Source organism: Carcharhinus amblyrhynchos, chromosome 6 (assembly GCF_965287045.1).
Source record: "Carcharhinus amblyrhynchos chromosome 6, sCarAmb.v2.hapA, whole genome shotgun sequence".
NCBI classification, from domain to species: Eukaryota; Metazoa; Chordata; class Chondrichthyes; order Carcharhiniformes; family Carcharhinidae; genus Carcharhinus; species Carcharhinus amblyrhynchos.
In genome coordinates this window covers 20,229,778-20,252,979 of record NC_137329.1, presented here as the reverse complement: position 1 = coordinate 20,252,979, position 23,202 = coordinate 20,229,778, and the positions used below count along the sequence as shown (strand labels likewise).

The following is a 23,202-nucleotide window of genomic DNA, read 5'->3' as shown; positions in this document are numbered from 1 at the left end:
TGTGCGGGTTAGGTTGATTGGCCATGCTAAATTGACCCTTACTGCCAGGGAATTAGCATTGTAAATACGTGGGGTTACGGGAAAAGGGCCTGGGTGGGATTGTGGTCGGGGCAGACTCGATGGGTTGAATGGCCTCCTTCTGCATTGCAGCCATTCTAAGAATTAGTACTTAAGAGATACTATGGATTTTTAGATGCCCTGTTGAATAAACTGAGTTTAATCTGGTCGAAAGCGGGCCACAGAACGGTGCGAAGAACAAAGAACATTACAGTACAGGAACAGACCCTTCAGCCCTCCAAGCCTACATCGACTATGCTGCCTCCTCCCGGAGAACTTACTGTTCAAAGAAGAATGAAACTTATTAAAGGTGGAAATGAAGGAAGAAAAGCCAGAGATGGTCAGGTCGACAGCATCTGTTGCAACAGAAACAAGTTAATGGTTCAGTGAGTGATCTTTGTGAAAGGGTAACGCACTTTCATCACACACTTGGCCTGACCAGCTTCCAACATCTTTTGGTTTCATTTCAGGTTTCCATTTTCCACAATATTTTAATTTTTTTTTCAGGTAAACACGGAAACTTGTTCAAGCCTAACACCACCTATAAGATAGGAAATATTAGATTTGTGAACAACTCGGGATTTTTTCCCCCTTTTTTTGTGATTTGACCCAATTAATGAGAGCTCGGTTGTGGAATAGAAACTGTGTAAGTGAATATGCCTTGGCCGGACTGTACTAATTTGGAATTTAAGCGCAGGAAGGTTTCCAGGAGGATCTAAAGATGTACAGGTTAGGTCGATTGGCCATGCTAAATTGCCCCTTAGTACCCCAAAATGTTCAGGTTAATGGGATTCGCGGGGTAAATGCGTCAGGTTACGGGGATAGGTTGGGTGGGAGGCCCCGGGTAAGATTGACGGAGTGTCCGTGTGGACTCGCAGGGCCGAACTACTTCCTTCTGCATTGTAGGGATTCAGTGATTCTATGCGAATCCTTGGCGAAGCAAGCTTTATCTAAGTCCAATTTGTCCTAAGATTAAAGAGGCCGTTCTATTAAAAGTTGACAAAGTTCTCAGGTTGTCCACACTTGAACACTTTTGGAATTTAATTTGCACTGATTGGAGTTATACTGCGCCTGATACAACTCAAATCGGTGCAACATGCTCCCTTGGATGGGGTTTCATGTCACTTAGTTTTAGCACGCCTCAGAAACAGCACCACTGGATTACACCGAGGACTCCACACAACCTATAAACTGCTTTGGATGCGTAAAAACATAAAGGTAGAATTGTACCTTAATTTGTAATAACCCCAACAACTTCACTCATTATTTTGCTGAATAAATGATGTTAAATAAACATATCAATTATTAGGTGTAAAGATTTCCCTGATAATTTCTTAAAATTTACTCGACACCAATGAGCATTGATTCCTTATTTCTGGGACAGGGATAGGCCATTCGGCCCCTCGGGAGTGTTCCTCCATTCAATTAGATCATGGCGGATCTGTATCTTAATTAAATCTTTGCTTAATGCCCTTACCTAACAAGAATCTATTGATCTCAGATTGGAAGATTTCAGCTGACTTAGCTCCAAAGGCTTTTTCGCGGAATCTTTGCAACTTTGGAAACAACACTAGGGTTAACTTGACTGAGGATTAATATTATCCAGCCCTCTCCTTTGGAGGTACGGTTCATTCTTTACAGGAACATTCTTTCACAGTAACTTCACTGCAGTGTTAATGTAAGCCTACTTGTGACACTAATAAATAATCTTAACGCTTAAATAAAGGAAGCGAAGGGAAAACATTGTTTCAAAGTTTGATGTTTTTTTACACATGCTCCGCCTGTTTTCCTTCGTTTAAATAACTCGGTTCTGTTTCTATCCAATGTTACGTGGGGTCGTGAAGCAGCAGCCAGGGAGGCTCCAGCTCAAGCTGAAAGAATTGGATGGCTTTAGCTAGTGCGTAAAGAACGACATTATTCGTAAATGATAATTTAGGGGTGTCACCCTTCATCGACATTTTAATACTTGTACAAAATATGTACATTTTTACAAGTTTTTTTGTTTCTGCTAGTAGCCGTATTCTGTGTAAACAACAAAAAATACAGTGTTTAAGCCAGAACTTAAAAAAATGCTTACTGCATCTATAACGTGAATATCACCAGTTACATTTATCAACTCACCCATCCATGAATGATTAAAAGTCTAACGTTGACATGTAAGATCATTTTAAGAACTCCATGATACGTCCATTAACATAGCGTTTATTTTACTTTTCCACTTAAAAATTAAACAGGTAAAGGTAGTTTTTTTCTTTTTAAAAAAAGTAAGCGATTGGTTCACCATAAATCCAAAGACTAACTGCCTCTGAATTTATTGACAGAAGAAATTAACACAATACTGTGTTTTTTTAAAAAAAACAGGCAGGTAGTAACTGAAAAGTATGCTTTGGTATATCTTGACTGAAGCTTTGATATGCAATCGAACATAACTGGAACACTTAATGTTTTAAAACTCTTGATAACCAGTTTAATTTTGTATGAAACGTTTTTACTTTCACGAAAGAAAAGTTTGAACGTGACAGCTACCTATATACAAATATCAGAACAATTAGCTTGCACGGAGTTAACGAAGAAAAATAGAAAGTTGGTTGGCTATAATGATGCATGGGTGGATATAAATCATCTCTAGCGTATTCGGGGTGAATATAAATGAAATTAACTTTATTATAGAAATCATTCTGGGAGATTTCTAGGGAAGACAAATACTTACATTTCGGACATAACAAATTGGATTATATCGATGACACAATCTACCTTTATCTACCAAATTGTCCACTTCCTTGAAGTTCTGTTACCTTTTGCACATAAACTTATCTGTCAACGACCTTGGGCGAACCCAAACAGATACAGCTCGCTTATACACAACTAAGTTGGCTTCCCTTCCCCCACCCCCACCCCCTCCCCCCTCCCGCCCCCAAAATAAAATTTAGTGTAATGTAATGGTACGAGTTGGTAACATCAAAAGTCCATAAATCTAGAAACGCAGCGGTAGAAGCACTCGATACTGGCCTAACAAGGTGGCCTCCTATGTTGACCATGACGTCTTGTGAATCATCCCATGGCCAACGTGTGTCAAATATCCATCGAGCCTAGTTGTTCTTTAAACACATAGAAATGCCCATTTACAAATAATACACCGAGTGAAGAATTTCAGTGGGGGAAGGGGAAAAGAACGTTTTGTTCAATTGACTTCTCACGCCGGGCACCACACAAGTCCACTTGGGTCTTCTCAAAGTGAGTGTAACAGGCGCAGTCCCAGAACAAAGTATACCTTCAGAATCTCCTCTCAGAAACAAATACTGCTGGGCATCCGACTCGCCAAAGTCTCTCTCTCTCTCGCTATCCACGCTCCCTTTTTTTTACTGCAATCGGGGCCAGTACTGAGACATGTCCGGTTCGCTTCCTGGCACTTGAACAGGTACAGATACTCCAGGCGAAATTAGTCCTGGGAAATCAAATCAAAAGCAGCATTAAAAAAACACGCACGCACAAAAAAAACTTAACCCTACCACTTTTATTTTATTTTGCACGCAATGATTGTGTTATTTATGTAAAATCTAATTTTACATCAATAACAATGATGTTGTTGAACGAGATAAATTTGAAATCCCTACAAAAACAAAATCAGAAGAAAAACACAAGTCTTTATTTATTGCCGGTGAGTGACAATTCCCCAAACAATTCCAAAAAATAATAATAACTTGTTTATTTGCATGACTTGAGCGCTCCGGTCCTCAGAGGCTTTGGGAATCGTTAATAATGTTTGCCGCACTTGTGTTAAAAGCCCTGTCGCTATTTTTAAGCAGCAGGGCTCACAGTTGACTCGGGCGGTTGCAGTTTTATTTGGACTTGTCGTTTCACCAGAAATGTACTCCTGTTTTATCTCAAATGCGCACAAAGTACATTTTGAGAACTGATGATCCGATTGTCACACTTTGTTCAGAAAAGGGCATATCTTGCAATCTCCAAATTCAAATTGCCACTTAATGCCTCGCCGAGCACGTTATCTATTAATATCCATTGATGATTCAATATCAACGCGTGTGGTTTTTTCCCCCCCAAAAAATGTTCATTAAAGGGTAAAATGAGGTTTTAAAACGGTCGAAATGAGTAGTTAATACGAATAATCTTCTTAACAGAGATTGACTCGGTGAGAAATAGGGTGAGCAAGTGCTCCACTCAAATGTGGCTAGTGCTGGTCTAACAGTATTTGCGGTGGGTCTCCTCAAGGTCTTACCTGTGGATGTGGCCCCCGAGGTGCCCATGGATTGGGGGTTCATATGTGACTGCATGTGAGGCGGCGTGTACGTATCATAATTGCGTCCATTAACTGACGGGCTGTTGGGCAGCATACAGGAGTAAGACGGCGTTTGGCTGGACACCGGCGACTTTTCGAAAAACAAATGGAAAACACAAGATCCGTTTGTGCATGCCGCAGAGAAAGCATTTAATGGCTGTTGATTCTGTTTGCCCTGCTCCATACTTACTTGCATAGACAGGTTGTTTGCCATGCTGAAACTGGGCATCGGTGGCAGTGCGCTGTAAGTGTTTGTAAGGGATGTGTCTGCCCGACCCAGCATTGCACCTGTGGCAAAAGAGGACACTGAAAACAGAGGAAGCGAAACTATGTTAGAGGCAATAGTGTGGGACAGGACGTTAGACTGACAAACCAGCGCATGAATTCGATTTAATTTCACACATTTCACCCAGCATTATCTTAAAGAGGACGGGTGGTTTGGTCATTTGGACATCCCCGCCACCCCTGCTCATCAGTTGTCTCTGTATCGGGTCTCTGCCTGATGAATGTGGCCAAACGTAGCGACAGAAGGGTGGCCGTTCGGCCCTTCGAACCCGTTCTGCCATTCAATTAAATCAATTAACTGGCCTGTTACTCGCCCCTTTGTCCCACGGCTCGCTGTATTCTCTCACCCAGCAATGATCTAACAATTGATCAACTTCATTTTTAACATTGTTAATTACCGCCCCCCATAACCCCCTCGAGCTTTACGAGGGGTGAGTTCTGAATTTCCTTTGTGTGAAATCACCCCCTCAGGAGCCTTGCTCGAACCTTAAACCCGCTTGTTTAATCCCTGCCAGAGGAAAGAGTTCCATACTGACTGTATGGTCTGCCACACTGACTGCTTCCATCAACTACATGTTGAAATTTGGATCCATAATTTCCCTTTGCCCAATCCGTGTTCAGGTCACTGCCCTTTCTCTGTGGTTAAACGTAGGGCCTGCTCTCCGTCTGAATGTCCATCTCCATGCTCGCCCAACGCTGCAACCGTACATTGGGAACTTTGACGATGCCTTGCTATCTCCTGACCAGCCGGATTGGGGATCAGCGTTGATTAATAATAATACAGCCAGGCCTTTGTCTGACCCGGGCAACTTGGTGTTATAGTACCCAACTGATTTAGCTATTAAACTATGTTGTCTGTGTGTAGGTTAGGGGGTGGGGGGGGGGGGCGGGGGTGGTAGTGGGATTTCGGAGGTGACTTCATGACTCTCTGATAATTTGCGGAATTCTCCGGCCGCGCTGGCCTAAAAGTCGGAAATCCCCGCCAAACTGTCAAATGGGCTTTCGCATTGTCCGCAACCCGCCCGCTAAAATTCCAGTAGCGGGCGAGATGGGAGAATTCCGGCCCGCCGGATTTCAGCAACATCTTTCACCTTGTTAATTGCACAGAATTTCAAAGGGGTAACATGATTCAATATATATTGATAATCTGTCCCTGTCCTCGTTACGCGGCTTGATACAGGGTTAAATTCCCCAGAGGCAACTAAGGCCAATTTTTAACCTTGATTTTAAATAAATAAATAGAACTACCTCTTTTATCGGATAGTCCTTACATTAAATCACTGTTAAAACATACTGGGAAAACTCCGGCTGCGAAGGAATGCATCCTATTAGCCCTGACCCAATTAAGACTTTCAATTCCAGGCAGAACATATTTCTATTCTTATGATGCCCTCGGGGGCCTGGGGACAAATGGCCCGCAAAAGCAGATAACATTTTAACATGGTCGCTTATTGTAATCACTGCACTTTTCGGTTCTCGGGAAATCATCATTACCGAGTCTGAGTATTCAATTTATTATAATTCTGTTCGTGGCGAACGTTCAACCTTCTTATTAAACGTGCGTTGATTTGCCAATTAATAAAACATTAGCGACAATATATCTGAGGGGAAAATGGTGTAACTTACTTGTTCTCTTAACTCATTCCTCTCTTAATGAGTGCATTTTTTTTTGTAATTCTGTGATTGATTATATGCCGGCTTCAGTAAACCCCCCCGCCCCCCCAGCGCCCCCCCCCCCCCCCCCCACATAGGCATTTCTGACCATTTTTCTGTTGTGCAGCCTGGAATAAGCCAGGGATAGAACTCGGCGCGTTGCCCTCACCGGGAGTGGTGGGCTGCGGAATGGGTTGATAAACACTGGTGCTGAAACTGCTGCTGATGGGGATATGGCTCGGGGTGTTGCTGGCTTGTCGTCTTTGATTCCTCAGCTTTTCTTCCCGCCTCCACTTTGCTCTTCTGTTGGAAAACCAAACCTGCAAAAGGAAAATTGGAGTGGGTGGGAGACGGAGAGGTGAGTTAATGTCAAACTTAAGGAAATAACAGATTTGCCTCGTTCTTTTCTGTAGTTGCTTTTGTAATGCAGAAAACGGAGCCTGAGTCAAATCCTGATCTAGGATCTGAGCTACGCTTTCCAATGCAGTGCCGCACTGTCGCAGGGGCTGTCTTGGACCAGACCGCACGGCCTCACAGCAAACTGATGGTGACTCTGTGCTGTTGGTCTGGGTGTAAATATTAGACAGAGCTGTCTCCTCTTCTTGGAATGGTGCATTTTCCCTCAAAGGGTTTGAGTTTAAAAGACTCGTACAAGACAGTTCCTACGACAGTGCAGCACTGTACTGGAAAGTTTGGCTCAGATCCTGGCTCAGGACTTGAACCCCTTGACTCATGCCAGAATGCTACCAACTGAGCCTCAGCTGCCAGATCCAAGGTTTTAAGTGCACACACTGCTTATTCTTTCAGGAGACATATAATCCCTATAGGGGCCATTCGACCCATCGAGTCCACACCGGCTCTCCCACAAAGCATTTTACCTAGATCTTGTAACCCCAAGTATTTACCCTGCTGATCCCCTTAAACTACACATGTTGAGATACTAACGGGCAATTTAGCATGGCCAATCCACTTAATCCGCACATCTTCGGACTGTGGGAGAAAACCGGAGCACCCGGAGGAAACCCACGCAGACATGGAGAAGATGTGCAAACTCTAGGCAGACAGTCACCCAAGGCCAGAACTTAACCCGGATCCCTGGCATTGTGAGGTCCCAGTGCTAACCACTGTGTCTCCATGCAACCTTGAGTGTTGCCATGGGTGATGCTGCATTTGATGCCCATCCCAAATTGCCCTTGAACCAACTAACTTGCTGGACTATGACAGGGGGCAGTTAAAAGGGCCCTTCTGTGCGTCTGGAGTCACATGTAGGCCAGACTAGGTAAGGGCAACAGATTTCCTTCCCTAAACGGGTTAGTGAACCAGATTGGCTTGTTCAACAATCAACGATAACTTCATAATTTGAGACTAGTTTTATAGTCCAGGTTCATTCATTGAATTTAAATTCCACACATCGCCTTGGTGGGATGCGAATCCTTGTCTCTGGAGTGTTAACCTGGATCTCTAGATTACTCGTCTAATAAAATTACCGTAACATCACCATCGCCCCTGCTACATTGCAAAACACCAATTCGCACACAAGGTCCTACAGACAGCAATATGAGCAACTCCAGATTTTTTTTTTGTGATGTTGTTTGAGGATAATTATTGATCAGGAAACCTGGCAAAACTCCCCTCCTTCTCCTTGAAGTACCACTACTGCACTGAAATGTGAGCCTAACGTTTGAGCTCAAGTCACTTGTGGAGGATTTGAGTCTCCGAGTGACTCAACTCTTTAAGGGTAATCTGTAATACTCTCGAAGTTATAGATTCAAGTACCGCTCCAGAGACTGAGCACTCCAGGGAGTGTACAAATGAGGAGGCTTTCAAATGAGATGTTAAAGAGGCCAGACTCCTTTCTAAGGTGGACAAAACATCCCATGACACTACTTGGAAGAAGATGAGTGGAGTTAGCCCCAGTGCCCTGGCCAGGATTTCTCCTGCACCCAACATTAGAAAACTAGGCGATCTGGTCATTATCTCACTGCTGTCTGCCAGCGCTTGTTGTGTGCAATTGGCTGCCGCGTTTCCAACATTATAACAATGACCGACTTCAAAAGTACTAAGATTGGCTCTAAAGTGCTTTGGGAACGTTTTGTGATCATGGAAGGTGTTATCTGTAGAAATGCAAGTTTGTTTTGTGTGGAAGCGAGAGCGCTACCAACTGCGCCTGCACAACTAAACGGAAAGGCTATTGAGAAAGCTGTGGTTAAGTGCTTGAAAACGAGCTTTTAAAAAAGTAGGATGTTAACAAATTTGAGGTTGGATTTCTGCCTGTGGAATACAGTTAATAGGCACTCCAGCCTTGCACAGTGTAGGGTAGAAATTCGCATCCTATATTCTGGCTCAAGTCGATGGAAAGTCCATTTCTTTGTGCAAATCACCGCAGTTCAAAAGTTATTGAAGTCTCAGAGTAAAGGAACTAGCAAATAAAGTCTTGAAGTTATCTCGCTTACCATGCGTTGGAAACATCCCAAAGAGCTTCAAGTGTTTTTTTTGCAATATTGTCAGATTAACTGGTTGAGTCACATTCAGAAAGATGGTTTACCTGTATCCTAGCTTCAGGGAGATCTATTTTGGCCGCTAATCGTTCTCTGGCAAACACGTCGGGATAATGAGTTCTTTCGAATTCTGGAAGAGAAAATTCTTTGTCGGTTGGTACGAAATTGAAGTCTCCAAGAGCCGAAGTCGCACTTCTCTCAATCTGGTTCAGGCTGGTATACCTATTCTCGCCCTCTTGTCCTGCACTCTCATTCACTCTTCCTTCCTTGCCCTGTCTTCCAGGATTTTGCCTGGCCTGGAGGGTTTTAGGTATGAGGAGAGGTTGGATAAACTTGGATTGTTTTGACTGGAAAGACGGAGGCTGAGGGGCGACCTGATAGAAGTCTACACAATTATGAGAGGGTACAAAGGGTGGATAATCAGCGGCTTTTTCCCAGGGTGGAAGAGTCAACTACAAAAGGACACGGGTTTAAGATGAGAGGAGGGTAAGTTTAGGGGAGAGGTTTAGAGGAAATTTTTTTACATAGAGAGTGGTGGGTGCCTGGAACGCACTGCCAGTGGAGGTGGTGGAAGCAGGCACAGTAGCAACGGTCGAGGTGTATCTTGATAGACACATAAACCGGGGACGGAGGGGGAGGGGGCGGACAGAGGGATAGAAACCTCACCTGGGCAGGCTTGGTGGGCCAAAGGGCCTGTTCCTGTGCTGCTTTGTTCTTTATTCTGGAACCCTTACCTTTCTCCAGGGCCTCGATCTGCTCCTGGGTGAAAGATGTTCTGTTTCTCTGCAGTTTCCTTTTGAGCTGGAGTCTCATTTGTGCTTCATCTGAATCGTCGCTGTTTGAGTTGATGGAGTTTGTATTTTCGCCGCCTCCTTCCTGTTGCTGGCAGCCATCTGGAGCATGGGCAGAGGAAGTAGCAACACATTAAAAAGGCTCTCGGCTTCCTTTAGGGACTAACTAAGGCATGTGGTCAATGGGAATCTTAGCCCCAATAATAAATCAGGGCACAAGTAGACTATTCATTCATAAATGTGCTCGAGTTTCTCAAATGATGTAAGACAAACTATCACTGAATAGTCTGTTCAAAATGCAACCCTAATTTAATGGCCCAATCTCTCCTGTGGTCTTGTGTCCACTATTACATGTTCAAAAAGATCAAATTGTTTGAATTTATTGAAATATTTCATCCCCATTAACTGATCTTGTTACTTTTAATTGCATTTCATGATGATAATCCAACCCCTCCCCCCAACACAAACCATTCTCTCTGTTAGCATAGTCTATATGGGCCGAGTGACATGCCATATATTCTACGCCATTTGCAAGTAACCAAAGAAGAAACCACTGATTGAATTTTCTTCAATAAAAGTGACCTGAAGCTGATAGATGGGGAAAGGGATAATGAAACGTCAAGCCTCCATAAGGAGTGCGCCACGTTCCTTGGGCACCGGTTTGCAAGCCTGGCACTGTCACTGGAGCCAGGTGTGAAACCACTTGAAGCAGATAGATTCACACCACTTCGTTTGGCACGGGCGCACATTCAGTGCAAAGCCGCCCTTTAAAAATAGCCAAGCCATTTTGGAACCTCTAACAACTTACTAAATTTGGCATAGGGTCCTAGTGGATGTTGGGAGGAAGCTAGTCTGCATTGCAGTAAGCATTGGTGTTGAGGCCCTTTGGTTAGGTGTATTGGTCATGCTAAATTCTCCTTCACTGTGCCCGAACAGGTGCCGAAGTGTGGCGACTAGGGGATTTTCACAGTAACTTCATTGCAGAGTTAAAGTAAGCCTACTTCTATCACTGATAATAACCTTTAAACGGTTGCTCTCAATGGGGGAGGGGTAACCAGTCTAAGTCCAGCCTGACCATTGCCCTGTTCAGATACTATGCAAGCAACGACCTGAAAGTGCCTCCATAGTGGAAACGTGAGCTTAGAGGTTCCTCTTCATTCCTAGTTATTCCTAGGGATTGCTCTGCTATTGGCATCGAAAGTTTGACTTGCTAACTTTCTAGACTGTACATTCCAGAAGTTCGAACTCCAGAATTTCTCCATTCGTTGATTTTACCAGAATGTTGTAATGAAAGCTCATAATCTTGGCCCCTAGTTGCTATGCACGGGTGCAATTATATCATCAGTAATAACAGCCTATAATTTTCTTATATTTAGAAGAAACCGCTGCTCACTACTTGTGATGCACAAGTATTTAAAAAAAGGAACAGAATTTGTGACGAGTGCTGTAATAAATTCAGAGCTGATGCCCGGTTTGCCGAGGAAGGCCCCATTCTCCAGATGCCAGGTCCCGCTACCACGGGGCAACGAGTGGGCAAACAGCTGATCAAGTCTGAAAGAAGTCTTGACTGTCAGCATACAACTCCACATTATCAAACTCTTTTGCAACAATGCAAGCACAGTCCTGTAAACCTCCGTCAACATTGCAGCTGTGATATTTTTGCCAGGTTTATGAGATAGCAATTTTCATCTGATTCGTGGTGGGTCGAATCCCCTTAAGCGCGGTGGTAACCCAATGAGAATGATTGTATCGTGTATCTTTCGGATCAATAGTTTACGATATTCCACCCCCACCCACCCCACACCCGTTTTGTTCTTCCTCCAGAATGTTGAGTTGATCGATGTGATCTAGCTCTTCTCTGCCTGTATTTAAAACGTGGCTCCCTCGGAATTTATAGAAATCTGTTTGTCAGCTGTATTGTACCACACTGAAGATTAAGGAATTTCCCTTAAAATGGAGATTTTTGTCCATCTTTCTAATCACCATATGGGCGTTTTTTTTCATGTCTATTGCAGTGGCCGCCAACACTTGAATAGCCTTTCAGGCGCACAATACCAACAGGGGACGGAAACTATTAAAGTCTCAGGCCAGAAGGTTGGCAAATTTTCGTGGGCAGAATTTTGAGAATACAATCGCTGGTTATCGCGGGAAGACAACAAAAGGATTCTCTCCAGGCAGGCAGTGCTCCACATTGTCCCACAATGACCACAGTCAACAGACTTTTCAGTGAAGTATGTTAACCTTTGTCCGACGCTATCATTAATCACTGTCCTGTGAGTTGGACTGTTCAACGCCATTTAGGCTTAAACATTCTATAGGAGGAGAATGGGCCGAAGCATTTGGAGGGGCAGTGTGAATGGGATTCTATTGCACTGACCTGTTTATACAACGAAAAAAGAGAGAATCTCACTCAACTAAGATTAGAAAATAAAACCTTCACACGCAAGGCTGTGGCGCTCCCTTTAGAATATTATTATAACCATTTTAGCTGCACCGAATTAAAGAGCTAATCTATGGCACATTATGGTCTTTGACGACGCCAACTATCTGCAGTTCTCATTGTTTCCATCTTTGCCCTCCCAAGCCTATGGACCCGTCTGCTAGGGGATGTGGAGCCTGCACATTATCCTAGACACGATTAAATGTTTTATTTTAGATCTCGAATTATTTGCTTTGACCGTCGATCTGACTACAAGAGAGAAAGTCAGACGCGCTTCTGTTCTTCAATCGAATTTCTAACCACCAGTCCTAACTGGCCGATTTCCTCTGACTGGTTGGTGGGGGCATCTGCTGTTCTTAACCCACTGCCATGTCTAAACATTCCCAATCGCTCCTTCGGTTTCCTTTCTAACCGCACACGGATGCTACCAGTTCTGCTCGGTGTGAACCAAACACTGTGGCTGTACAGCACTCGAAACAAAAAAACAAAATCTGCCGTTAAACGAAAGAGCCCTTTAGTCCAAATTGAATACGATAACGAATCTTGCATCTTATGTTTAACATAACGCCAGGAGTCAATGTAGAACTCAGTTCTGAAGCATTCCATCTTGATTTATATTATATTTGAAAACAGGTGAACGAAAACCCAACAATATTGTCAATCGCTTCAGATAGAAGCCTATTATTCCTGGGTAGTCTTTGATAGAAAGGGTGTACAGGAATTTAACACACACACACACACACACACACACAAACAAATGACAGACAATTAAGTTATCTTTCTTTTATGTCTATTTTAGGGGAGGGCAGTTCGAAATCTCTTAAAGAAGCAATTGAATGCCCCGGTCCCTGGTGCTGTTACTCCTAATCCGTAAAGAGAAGGATAAATGTGTGTCCTATTATCCCACAGCCAGACCAACTGACGCTGGGGTTAGGATTTGTTTTCTACAATAAGGCGCTGGGAAATAAAATCATTCCTTAGTTTCTTAGTGTCTTAATCATTCACGCGGAAAACAAGCAAGGAGATAGCAAACGAATTGCGGCTCTTTGCAGCCTTCCAGCCCAGACGAGGAACGCTTCTGCCCTACACCACAAACCTTATGAAAGGGAAAGTGTCTAAATCCTATAGAAGGCTTTAGCCATATAAGAGGGTGGAGAGAAAAAAAAACTGTCACCGCGATCCTTAAAACCCTAATTCGCTGGAGAATGTCCCACTCCCCTGATTGAAGGGTAGGGTTGATAGAGATGTCTCTCTTAGACTATTGTCAAGGCTTGATACTTGGTATTATTTTTTCCCGCAGCTGCCTGACATGAATCAGCTTGAAACCATATTCTCCCTATGAGACCTAACCCTGACTTGTGCATCGAGTAATGGACTTTTAAAAATCTGTTCAAACATCCCGGCACGAGGTTGGGGGTGGTGGGCTGGGTGGCGGTGAGGGAAGAGGAAGGGGGGTGGATTGGGAATGCAGAGCGGTTGAGAAGAATTCAGAAACTGAATAGGTATTGGGAAAGGATTCCCGCTAAACGTTTGGGGGATATATCTGCTGTTTTACTGGTCAAAGACAATGGACCAGTTAGCACACTTTACGTTCACACTTTTAAAGCAATTATTGTCTCCTCGAGTTATTTCATATGTTTCCAAAGAAATATGGGATTAAATCAGACTTTCTCCCGTTTCCAATGGTATCACTTGCACGATTTGCTTAGCTAATTGGGATAAAGCTTGGGCGAACGCCCCTGGGTCCCTTGTGGACTCTTTTAAAAGTTCGTTAGCGTTTTATTTACGCAGAGTTGCAGTGAAAAAAAACCGTATTAGTAGGTTTTGTTTTTACTCTCTGGGTCTTAACGGGCTGATTGGCCTCAGTCACTCAGACATAACAAATGTTATTTTCACCCAAGTGTCAAACGCATACCTTGGAAATGCGGGTAAAGGCAGCTGGTCAGAGGGGCAGTGCATACCATGGTGAATAAAGGAAATATGTCAGGGAAAGCAGAATGAAGTTTCCTGGTAATTTGTCATTGGCTAATAAGGTCTTTACAAGTTTGTATTTTCCGATTATTTCAGTGTCTCTGTGAGGCAGGTAATGGGTCAGGTTACAACTTGGGTCCTCCGCTTTCTGAGACAATTTAGCAGAGTCAATTACAGCTGGAAGAGAGTGCGATTACGCGTTTTACCTATCGCTGTTGCCATCCCGCACGATAATAAATAAAGTTAATGGTCAAAACTAATATTGCAATTCAGATTGAGATTTTTAAACTTGTTTTCTATCACCCCGTCTAAATCATACTTTGCAATTCTGATTTACAAATTACCGCAGAATAGATGATAGGATGTTATTTCTGCTGCAAACTGTCCACATGCAACATTGCTCTACATTACGATCTCGCAGCTTCATACGAAGACTTTTGAACGGACCTACCTCATATTAAGATGATCTTTCCCTACATTCTAGCTATGACGCTAACACCATATTTTGCAGCCTGTCCTTTCCTTCTCCCCTATGTACTCTATGAACGGTATATTTTGTCCGTATAGCGCGCGAGTGCTTTTCACTGTATCCCAATACATATGACAGCAATAAATCAATTAATTTCGTGAATTCAATAAACAAAGACTCGCACTAATACAGGGTCTTTCGCTGCCCCAGGATGTCCCAAAGCCAATGAGGTACTTTTCAAGTACACGTGGCAGCCAATTTGTGCACAGCAAGCTCCCACAGACAGCAAACTGATCATGACCGAATGACCTAATCGGGGTGATGCTGATCGCAATAGAATATTGCACAGTGCTTAAAATTGAGTGATCAAGAAACTCAATTAAATCAGAAATGTTTATTTGGCGATGGAGCGAGAGAGGGAGGGTGGGACCAATCGGATTTCTCGATCAAAGAGCACGGTGCTAGTCAGGACGGGCTGAATGGCGTCCTCCTGCGTTCGATTCTATCGCTCTAACTCTGTCGTGCCTGCAAATATCTGTTGTTCTGATTTTTACTTTGAGCCCAAACAGCATACAGTATGTTGTGTGGCCCGAGTTGACAGTCGCTCATTAAAGTCTGTCAGAAACGGTGCATTTATTAAACAACAATCAAGGGTCCGAATGTGGAGCAGTCAAAGCTCGACATGATTCCGCCCGCGGCCTATACGGTCCCAACCATTCAAAGCAACTGTCAAGAACATCCCACCTCCACTAACATCATTACCGTATAATTGCAGTAAACAAGTTTGGATTTCGCGAGCTATCCCTAGGGATTCCAATCTACACGATTCACCTAAAATATCTAGACAGCCTTAACCGTCATTTCGAGTTAAGGGCCAAACGAAACAGGCCCAAATCCGGGTTAAAAAAACACATACAGCGTGGAACGAAATGGAACATCGAAACGATTTTTTGTCTCACTATTTAAATAGTCACATAGAGAATTAATACAATTTGGCCCGTCTCTTGCATCAAGAAGTTGTAGTAACTTAAAACATGATTTATAATCGCCTTTATCCAGCAATATATTCAAATTACGCCAGAACACCTATTTTTGTATTCCCAGATTTAATTCTGGCAGTTACACAACAAGTCTAATACATTCAAAAGATTAAAAGGAACACAAGCTTTTGAAATACATGCGCATTGGATGTAAGTTTCAGCCATTAAGTTAAAATTGGGACTTCTCTACATTTAATACATAGGCCTATTCAAGGCACCCAGAAAGATATGACTGTACTGTTACATTGTCACACTGCTACCCAGTCAATCAGCAATGGTTGCATTCTCAGGTTTGTTTGTACTCTTACTGTGATGAGTGGAGAGTTAAAGTTGTTTAGAAGTTTGGACTTTAAAGCGCCCTTGTGTTCCAATACACTCGTTGTTAGTTGTGTCGATGGCTTCATTAAGAGTGCTATAACAAGCTGGGGATATCTTACAGAAAGCAATGTGCTGCTGTGTATCTTTCTTGTGCCCTTCTTATATTGTTTGCTTCTCAGAAAGCTGACATGTCTAATTGGCAAGTGGTGCGATATGGTGTCCAGGGGTCTCATGTGTAACATTTCTACAGCTGTCTCCTAGAAGTAGACGCTTATTCATGTTGCTTAATGAGAAACAAAACGCTCTCTAATGAGCAATTACATAGCGACAGAATTGTTCCCATAACAAATTCTTGCGTGTGGCTGAAACATCCTTTGTACAATATATTCCGCGCACTGTTGCTGATTCTGCGAACAAAAAGCAGGTTGTGGACGGGACACCTCCTCCCTAGGCTGATGACTGTCACGGACAGGCTCACTAATGACACACAGGATACAGAAAATGATTCACTTGTCGGTCTCCACCGCCGCCCCCCCACCCCCCACTCCCCCCCACAGCATCCACCCTCCTCCATCCCAGCCAGTAACATCACATCCAATTACACTGCAAATTATCTCGCTGCTATCGCGATAATAAACATGAGCTAACCTTAAACATGAACGACGTCAGCTACTCGGTTGACTTCAAGTGAAGGAGGTTATATATAATAATGGAAGGTCTCGGGACCTTGTCCACTTGTATTCTTAAAATACGGTTGATCAAAAAATCTATATTGTACTAACCATTTTGTAAATTAAACGACATAAGAAAATGTGCTCATTGCCGAAATGAGTGACCCAGACGTTGTTTGTTGAGTTATGCTGTCAACATAGCGGTTGTGTAGTTAACAGAAAAGCTTCTTAAATAGATTCATTTGCACAGACCCCTCTTTCTTTTGCCCTCTCTGACCATACTTTCTCAACCTTCAGCCGAATTGTTCAAGGTAAAAGCCACTGTCCGGTGATCAAAATGTAATTTTCAAGGGAAAAAAATCTCTTTACATTTCTCTTTGGCCTTTCCAACTGAATATTTCACTGGTCACTTTAACTACTGAACATTCCCCGTTCTGCTGTTGGCTAAAGGCCGCGCTGCTCGCAGCAATCATCATGAGATTCCCTAACTGAGGCTCAGCGCTGCTGCGCAGTTCAAGCTTGATTTTAATTGCAGGTGAAGTCTTTTCTCCCCATTGATGTATTAAAAGATGAAACTTAATATACTCTTGTAATTAACCAGACCTTTCGTGTTAGCTTTCACAATAATGATTATAAATTTGGAGCTATGTACCGTGGATAATCTAGTCACATTTTAACAGTCAGGGCAGTGGGAGCAATGATTTGTCCAATTTGGATGGAAGGGCAGTTCCAACACTGGCATCGCACCCGCTCTGCGGATTTTCGGGAGGACTGCAATAAACATGAGTCTCCATAATACTTGTCTGAACTGGAAGGATGCGGCAGGGCAGCATCCGTGAGATGATTTGAACGATTCGCCTGCAAGGAACAGATTGGGGACGAGTTTCCCGAATTTAAGGTGTTGTAGGTCCGATTGTCCGTAGCGCTGATAGCGGGCGTCCAGATGATTTGCCCGCAATAGACGCTGGGCAGTTTCAGTGTTCTGACACGAATTAAACCTTGACGCGGACAAAATGCATTCCTTCATGTGTCCCCTTGCATGGCGCCATTGGTATTTCGCGTAGAAAAGACATCCTTTAATTGCGTCCCTAATGCTTGACTTCCTAATTTTCTCCTCTAATCCGCTGCTTTTTTAGATATTAGAATGAATTTAATTACGCAATTGTCGAAGCTCAGGAAGGAAAGGACACAGGGGCTAGGGCAGCAGAGGAATCTGAACGTCTAACGTTTGACAGTCAGAGCAGATGACCAGAAAATACAAATGACCCATTGTGTCGAAAAGCTTTTTGGATAAAGTGTACCTGAACTGCCTGGTTGGTCTATACCCTTTAATTCACCCACTGTGGGCCGATTGCTAAACATCGGCCCAAAATCGCCGCATATCTCTGAACATCACATCTAACTACACATCCAGGAAAGCTTCCGATTGGACCATCCATCGGCCCGTTTAACGGCCGGCCCTTGTAAGTGTAGCCACGCAGGATCCCTTACCTTGGTTGGGTTGTCCTGGCACCGAACTGCCCGGATACCAGCCTGGCCGGGTACCCCATGCACCTGTCTGACCGTTCAGCATCCTTAGCTTGTCATACATCCCATCTGCTCCCATCTGTTGCTTTTCGCTCGCCAGGTTGCGAAGGACTCGGTTAATCGATGACACCTGAAAGCCAATCAGCCAGCCTTCTTAAATATCTTCCCCCTCTTAAATGTGAACAATTTTCAATGGTGAAATTCACAAATGTGCGCGATAAATCCATGCAGTTGGCTGACTGAAACATAACCTGGCTGCATATGCAAGAACTACAATAATCTAATCGATATGGATTTAATCTTTGAAATGCATTTCAATTCAACCTCTGCTTTGTGCATATTGCGTAAAGACTTGACAATAAACGTGTTCACCTTCATTTTATATCAATAAGCAGAACTAAATAAAAGTAATCGTAAATATCGATAATCATCTTTAATTAATATATACGCATATCAATTGGCTCAACCTTGGGATTGGAGTCACACCAATTGAATTCGCGCGTTGCATTAAGTTAAATGGCACACAGCTCAAGAGGAATATTGAAATTAATCGCAAGGATTGCAAAATCTTCCACACTTTCGCTGAATTTAAACAATCCCACTTCTTATCATTGCATCTTTTTTAAAAAAAATCTATCGGAGAGGATGGCAACCTTTATTTCACTCCCATTTTTAATGACCAGAATCTAGGAGTTAAAAATCCACGGGAAATTTTCATTTGATGAATAATCGATGCCTGAGGGAGAGTGTGTTTTGTCTCCATGGCTGCGATCTTCTTGATAATGTAATCACACATATGTTTTTTTTAAGGGGGGGGATGGATAGAGGCGAAAAAAAATGCTTGAGCAAATAGCGCGTTGTTTCTGTGAGCAGTCGTTAGTGGCAATAAATAAATCCTTCCCTCCGTTAAAAGTTAATTAAATGTTTGTACTTACACTTGGTATATTGTCGTTAGTGCAGACTCCCTCAGAGAGCAATCTGTCGCGAATCTCCCAGGCAAAGATCGAAGGGCATTCGCGTTTGTACTGAGCAATCTTGGACACGACTTCAGGAGTCGCTACCCTTGGTTTACTCCCTCCGATTGCCCTGGGTCGGATAGATCCAGTTTCATAATACCTGCCCAGGATTTTACTAACACAGCCGTTGGAAACCTATCATTCAAAGGGAGGGGGGGGGAGAGAAAAAAAACAAATCTGTCAAAAAAAAATTAGTTTTACAAAGAAAATTTTTTTTGTGTTTGATAAGATATATTTATATCGATATATAAATATAGTTAAACAATGTTGAGCTTACTTTTCGATTATCCACTACTTGGACTTTTGCATCAGCATGGGTCTACAATACAAAAATATACCTTAAATGGCAATGGGAAACGTACCAATATTGCATTGAGAATTGCTGGCACGTGCCAAAGTTATTTTTTTAAAAAAAAGTTTCAAACTTTATTTTTTTGCATCAACATTGGGTCTACAATACAAAAATAAACCCTTAATTGGCAGGGGGAAATCTTACCATTTCTCAATCATTTCAAGATAATTTCTTGCTTTTTTTCGCCAATTTTGAAAGAAATCACTTTGAAGGTACGAATGCAATTTTTCAGGAAGCATTTTTGGATTGTAGAGAACCCCTTCTAGAAAATGATTCAATCAGCTGATTGCATATGCAACGGTAACACTATGACATCTGCATGCAGTTTCTGTTTTTTTTTCTCTGGTCCATTTCCAATGATATCAAGCTACACTTATTAACGGAGATATTTGTTACCTGGAGGATTCTGGAGATATCGCAGGGTCTGGCGCCACTGTGAGCAAGTTCCACTATTTTCTGTCTGGTCGAATCGGGCAGTGGGCGACCGTTGACAAAAACGCCGCCGAGTTGATTCACTCCGCTGTGACCTAGGGGTAAAGTAACAGCGAACATATTCAGCGGCCGAGACGGGAAGAGATGCGTCCAGTGTGAAGCCCGGCTCGCTCACAGTGCCCGTCCTTAATCCCGCCGGCGATCCCACTTGCAAAACCAGACCTGACCCACAAACGCGCGCCTCTAACTCGAAATACCAATCAACCCGGGGTACCTTACGAGCGAGAGCGTCGGGTGCGCACACAAATCACCAAACCCCAGATAAGGGCAATAAACGACCCGAGCCAGACTTGGCGTGGCAGCAAATTAAGCCAACAGAAACAAGATTTTTTTTTGTTTCCAAACCCAATGAGAGGGCGCCCATTCGAGCAAATAACAAACTGACAATGCAAGATCAACTGAATCCAATATTACAAATAACACGTAATCTTCCCGAAAGTACAACAGCTCTCCAGTACACCAAAAAAAACAAGTCATTCTCTCTGCCTGTTAAAGACAGCAAAGGGTCAGTAATTGTAAGCTTATGGAGATTCCGAACCTGAAACTCAGGCTGTTAACCGTGTCCCTGGAGGAAGCTCCCGGCTTATGGAGAACCTGTTCTCCTCTCCCTAGGAGCGCCTGCTAAATTGGCTCCAAAAAGCCCAGCCACTTAGCCATAAATAAGCTCCGAATATAGGAGGGAAAATGATGAGCTTTGCTGACATTTGTCCCGAAAATCAAGCTAGCTGCTCGTCAACTTTGAGCTTAATTTCTAGAAATAAGCGGAAGTCTCCCTGGGTAGTGCACGGAAGGATAATTGAAAAGATCAGCCCCGAACACTTGTGGCAGGCTTGTCACTTTATGACACTGTTCCACTTTGAAAATCGGATCGTCACGACAAATAGTAGCATGATAAAACGTCCCTTTCTGTCCGCATTTGTATATCATTCATAGTGTCTCTCACTAAACTCATTACCCTTAAAGGACGGCTTCATTTTAAGGTTGCCTGGGGGCTAGGCGCGATCACGACGCCGGGAACGCGCGCCCTACTTAAATCAACACTGCTTAAAGATGCAAATAAAAAGCCAACCACTTAATTTTTTTTAAACTTAAAAAAAATGCCAGGCCATTCAACATTTTAAAAAACATATGCAGTACACATTCATAGTCCATTATCTTGTGTACGCTTGAAAACGTATTTGTTCATTAGAACCACCAGTGCACAACTCCCCTTTAACTGACTTTATCCTACTATGACACCTGGGCATTTATTTTAAATCAAGCCAACAACAAATAATGCACTTTTTTCCCCTTGGGCGAAATGTCAAAAAGACACTTCCGTGATAGTTTCTCACAAATTTGAAATATGATAGTTGCAGGTACGGTGATTTTTTTCTTCCCCTTAAAAAAACATGATTCGCATATCATACACCCAAACAGGACATCAATTCTGAAACAAGATTGGCATTCACAAACAACAGCAATAGGTGTGAACCTCTCAAAACAAAACCGCCAGTCCAGGTACCCGCAGCACTGACGCCCAGTTATGTGTGGGAGGATCGAGTTTCCTATCAAAAGACACGGTATGCGTTAAGCAGTGTACCTTACACAGGGCTAACAAATGCTCAGGCCTTTACTGCACCTCAAACCCGCCCCTCCCCCACACTTCCACGTGCAAGTTTCCGGTTTTTTTTTCTCAAGAGCAGGACATGTACAAGTAATACTTTTTTTTGGGGGGGGATGGGGGAGGGGTGGGATGGGGAGAAGGGGATGGTTTCAGAAAGGTACATCTTAATCGCTGCACTAGTCTCTGTACTGAGGCGTGGAGGAATCGCCCAGTGGCACTGATTATGCGCCCTGTATTCTATTGCGAGTCATCTAATACGAAAACATATGGTGGCAATTTGGATGTTATACAGCATATACACCCAGGAGTTATTAGCACAAAGCGCGCAGAGCCCGCCGCGACCTTTAAACAAACTAAAGGCTTCACCCGAATGATATCTCCTCAGCAATTCGCACAACAGCTTACTCGATCATACACACACACACACACACACACAACCTATTTCAATTAATCCCATTTAGGTTGAGCACAAGTATCTGAACTTTTATTTATATTTTCGTACTAAACAATGCTATTTCTGGGGAGGTTTCAATGTACTTTAGCAACTAAACGCATTTTCCAAAAATGAAAGAGAAACTTATCAGTTCACTCTTTTAAACTTCGGCTGTGTGGAATTTGGATCAAATGCCTGCGATTAATAATCAGATAGAGAGCAACTCTGGAAATGAACAAAGACATGCGCACTTCTAAAGAACCGCATTGGGGTTTTTGTACTGGAGTTCGGGGACTGAGGGGATGTATAAATGAAATGGTTCATACAGGGGGGGGAAAAAGGGCCCATAGGTAATCGACGTGATCACATCATTTTTTTTTTCATTTTTAGCAGCTGGCGAATTCAGGTGGTCATTTTACTTGGCGTTTAGCACCACATTCATTGGCAATAAATAGCTGGGAACCCTTCTTACACTCAGAGAGAGGTTACATCCCAGCAATTCTCGTGTTACATGCTAACGCTGAACATTGCCAGCGAAGGTCTGGCTGTAGTGAAAGCAGGCGTGCATTTTATTATTAATTATGGAACCTGCATTATTCGGCCTTTAACACTTCAAGTGCTGGAGAGAAGTTGGGGGGTGGGGGGGGGGAGAGGTGGAGGGGAAGGTGAAGGGGGTGGTGAGGGAGCAACCTCTTCCTGACACATGTGAATATTTGGCATTTCTAGGTGATTCACAGAAATACACGAGGCATCACTTACTGTTCTGCATGTTGAATTGTTACACCAGAGTCCCACGTGGCTTGATTACTCTATTCTGATAGTAATAAAACTCTGCGTTAATCAGGGCGAAGTCACAGGCAATCAAGGAAACATCTACAATCTCTGAGAAATCTGACTCTAAAATATTCTTCAAAGGGAACAATCTTAAAGAACCGATTAATGAACACAATACACAGGCGTTACGCAGAAGCCGCGGGAGGACAAATGATATAAACCTTTAATACCAAAAAAAGACTTTTTTTTGGAACTAAGCGCTGCTTTGAATGTTCGATATTTAACTGCGACTCGAATGTAATAATATTTGAAACTTGCCTGAACCCTGTGTTGACAGTCTGTGACCACGGGCATCTGATTGATACTAGTTAAAGTCTTCCCTCTATGGAAAAAAAGATAAACAAAAAAAAGTTTATTATGGCAATCTGGCGGGCGCTTTCAGTAAATATATTATTTGGTGCAGTTTCCTAAAACTCCCTATTTCGGACCAGAATTTATGGATTCGGCAACTA

The 23,202-nt window shown here is 43.0% G+C and overlaps 1 protein-coding gene across 7 annotated transcripts in view; it reads right to left on the bottom strand.

Annotated features, from left to right (window-relative positions):
• Positions 1 to 2,965: 2,965 nt before the first annotated feature.
• LOC145343735 (paired box protein Pax-6) overlaps positions 2,966 to 23,202 on the bottom strand; it is a 32,078-nt gene continuing 11,841 nt past the window's right edge. For 2 of the 7 annotated variants that reach the window (XM_080189989.1, XM_080189990.1), the window contains 12 exons: positions 23,009 to 23,072; positions 22,676 to 22,730; positions 19,782 to 19,912; positions 19,311 to 19,352; positions 18,953 to 19,168; positions 17,982 to 18,147; positions 9,525 to 9,683; positions 8,838 to 8,920; positions 6,462 to 6,612; positions 4,545 to 4,660; positions 4,295 to 4,445; positions 2,966 to 3,502 (listed from right to left, as the gene is read on the bottom strand). In XM_080189989.1, the coding sequence (XP_080046115.1) occupies positions 3,417 to 3,502; positions 4,295 to 4,445; positions 4,545 to 4,660; positions 6,462 to 6,612; positions 8,838 to 8,920; positions 9,525 to 9,683; positions 17,982 to 18,147; positions 18,953 to 19,168; positions 19,311 to 19,352; positions 19,782 to 19,912; positions 22,676 to 22,685 (1,311 nt within the window). In that variant the 5' untranslated portion in view covers positions 22,686 to 22,730; positions 23,009 to 23,072 and the 3' untranslated portion in view covers positions 2,966 to 3,416. Of the gene's footprint in view, positions 3,503 to 4,294; positions 4,446 to 4,544; positions 4,661 to 6,461; positions 6,613 to 8,837; positions 8,921 to 9,524; positions 9,684 to 15,809; positions 16,042 to 17,981; positions 18,148 to 18,952; positions 19,169 to 19,310; positions 19,353 to 19,781; positions 19,913 to 22,675; positions 22,731 to 23,008; positions 23,073 to 23,202 lie in introns of those variants that run through there. The other 5 variants (XM_080189992.1, XM_080189991.1, XM_080189987.1 and 2 more) reach the window with 5 other exon arrangements.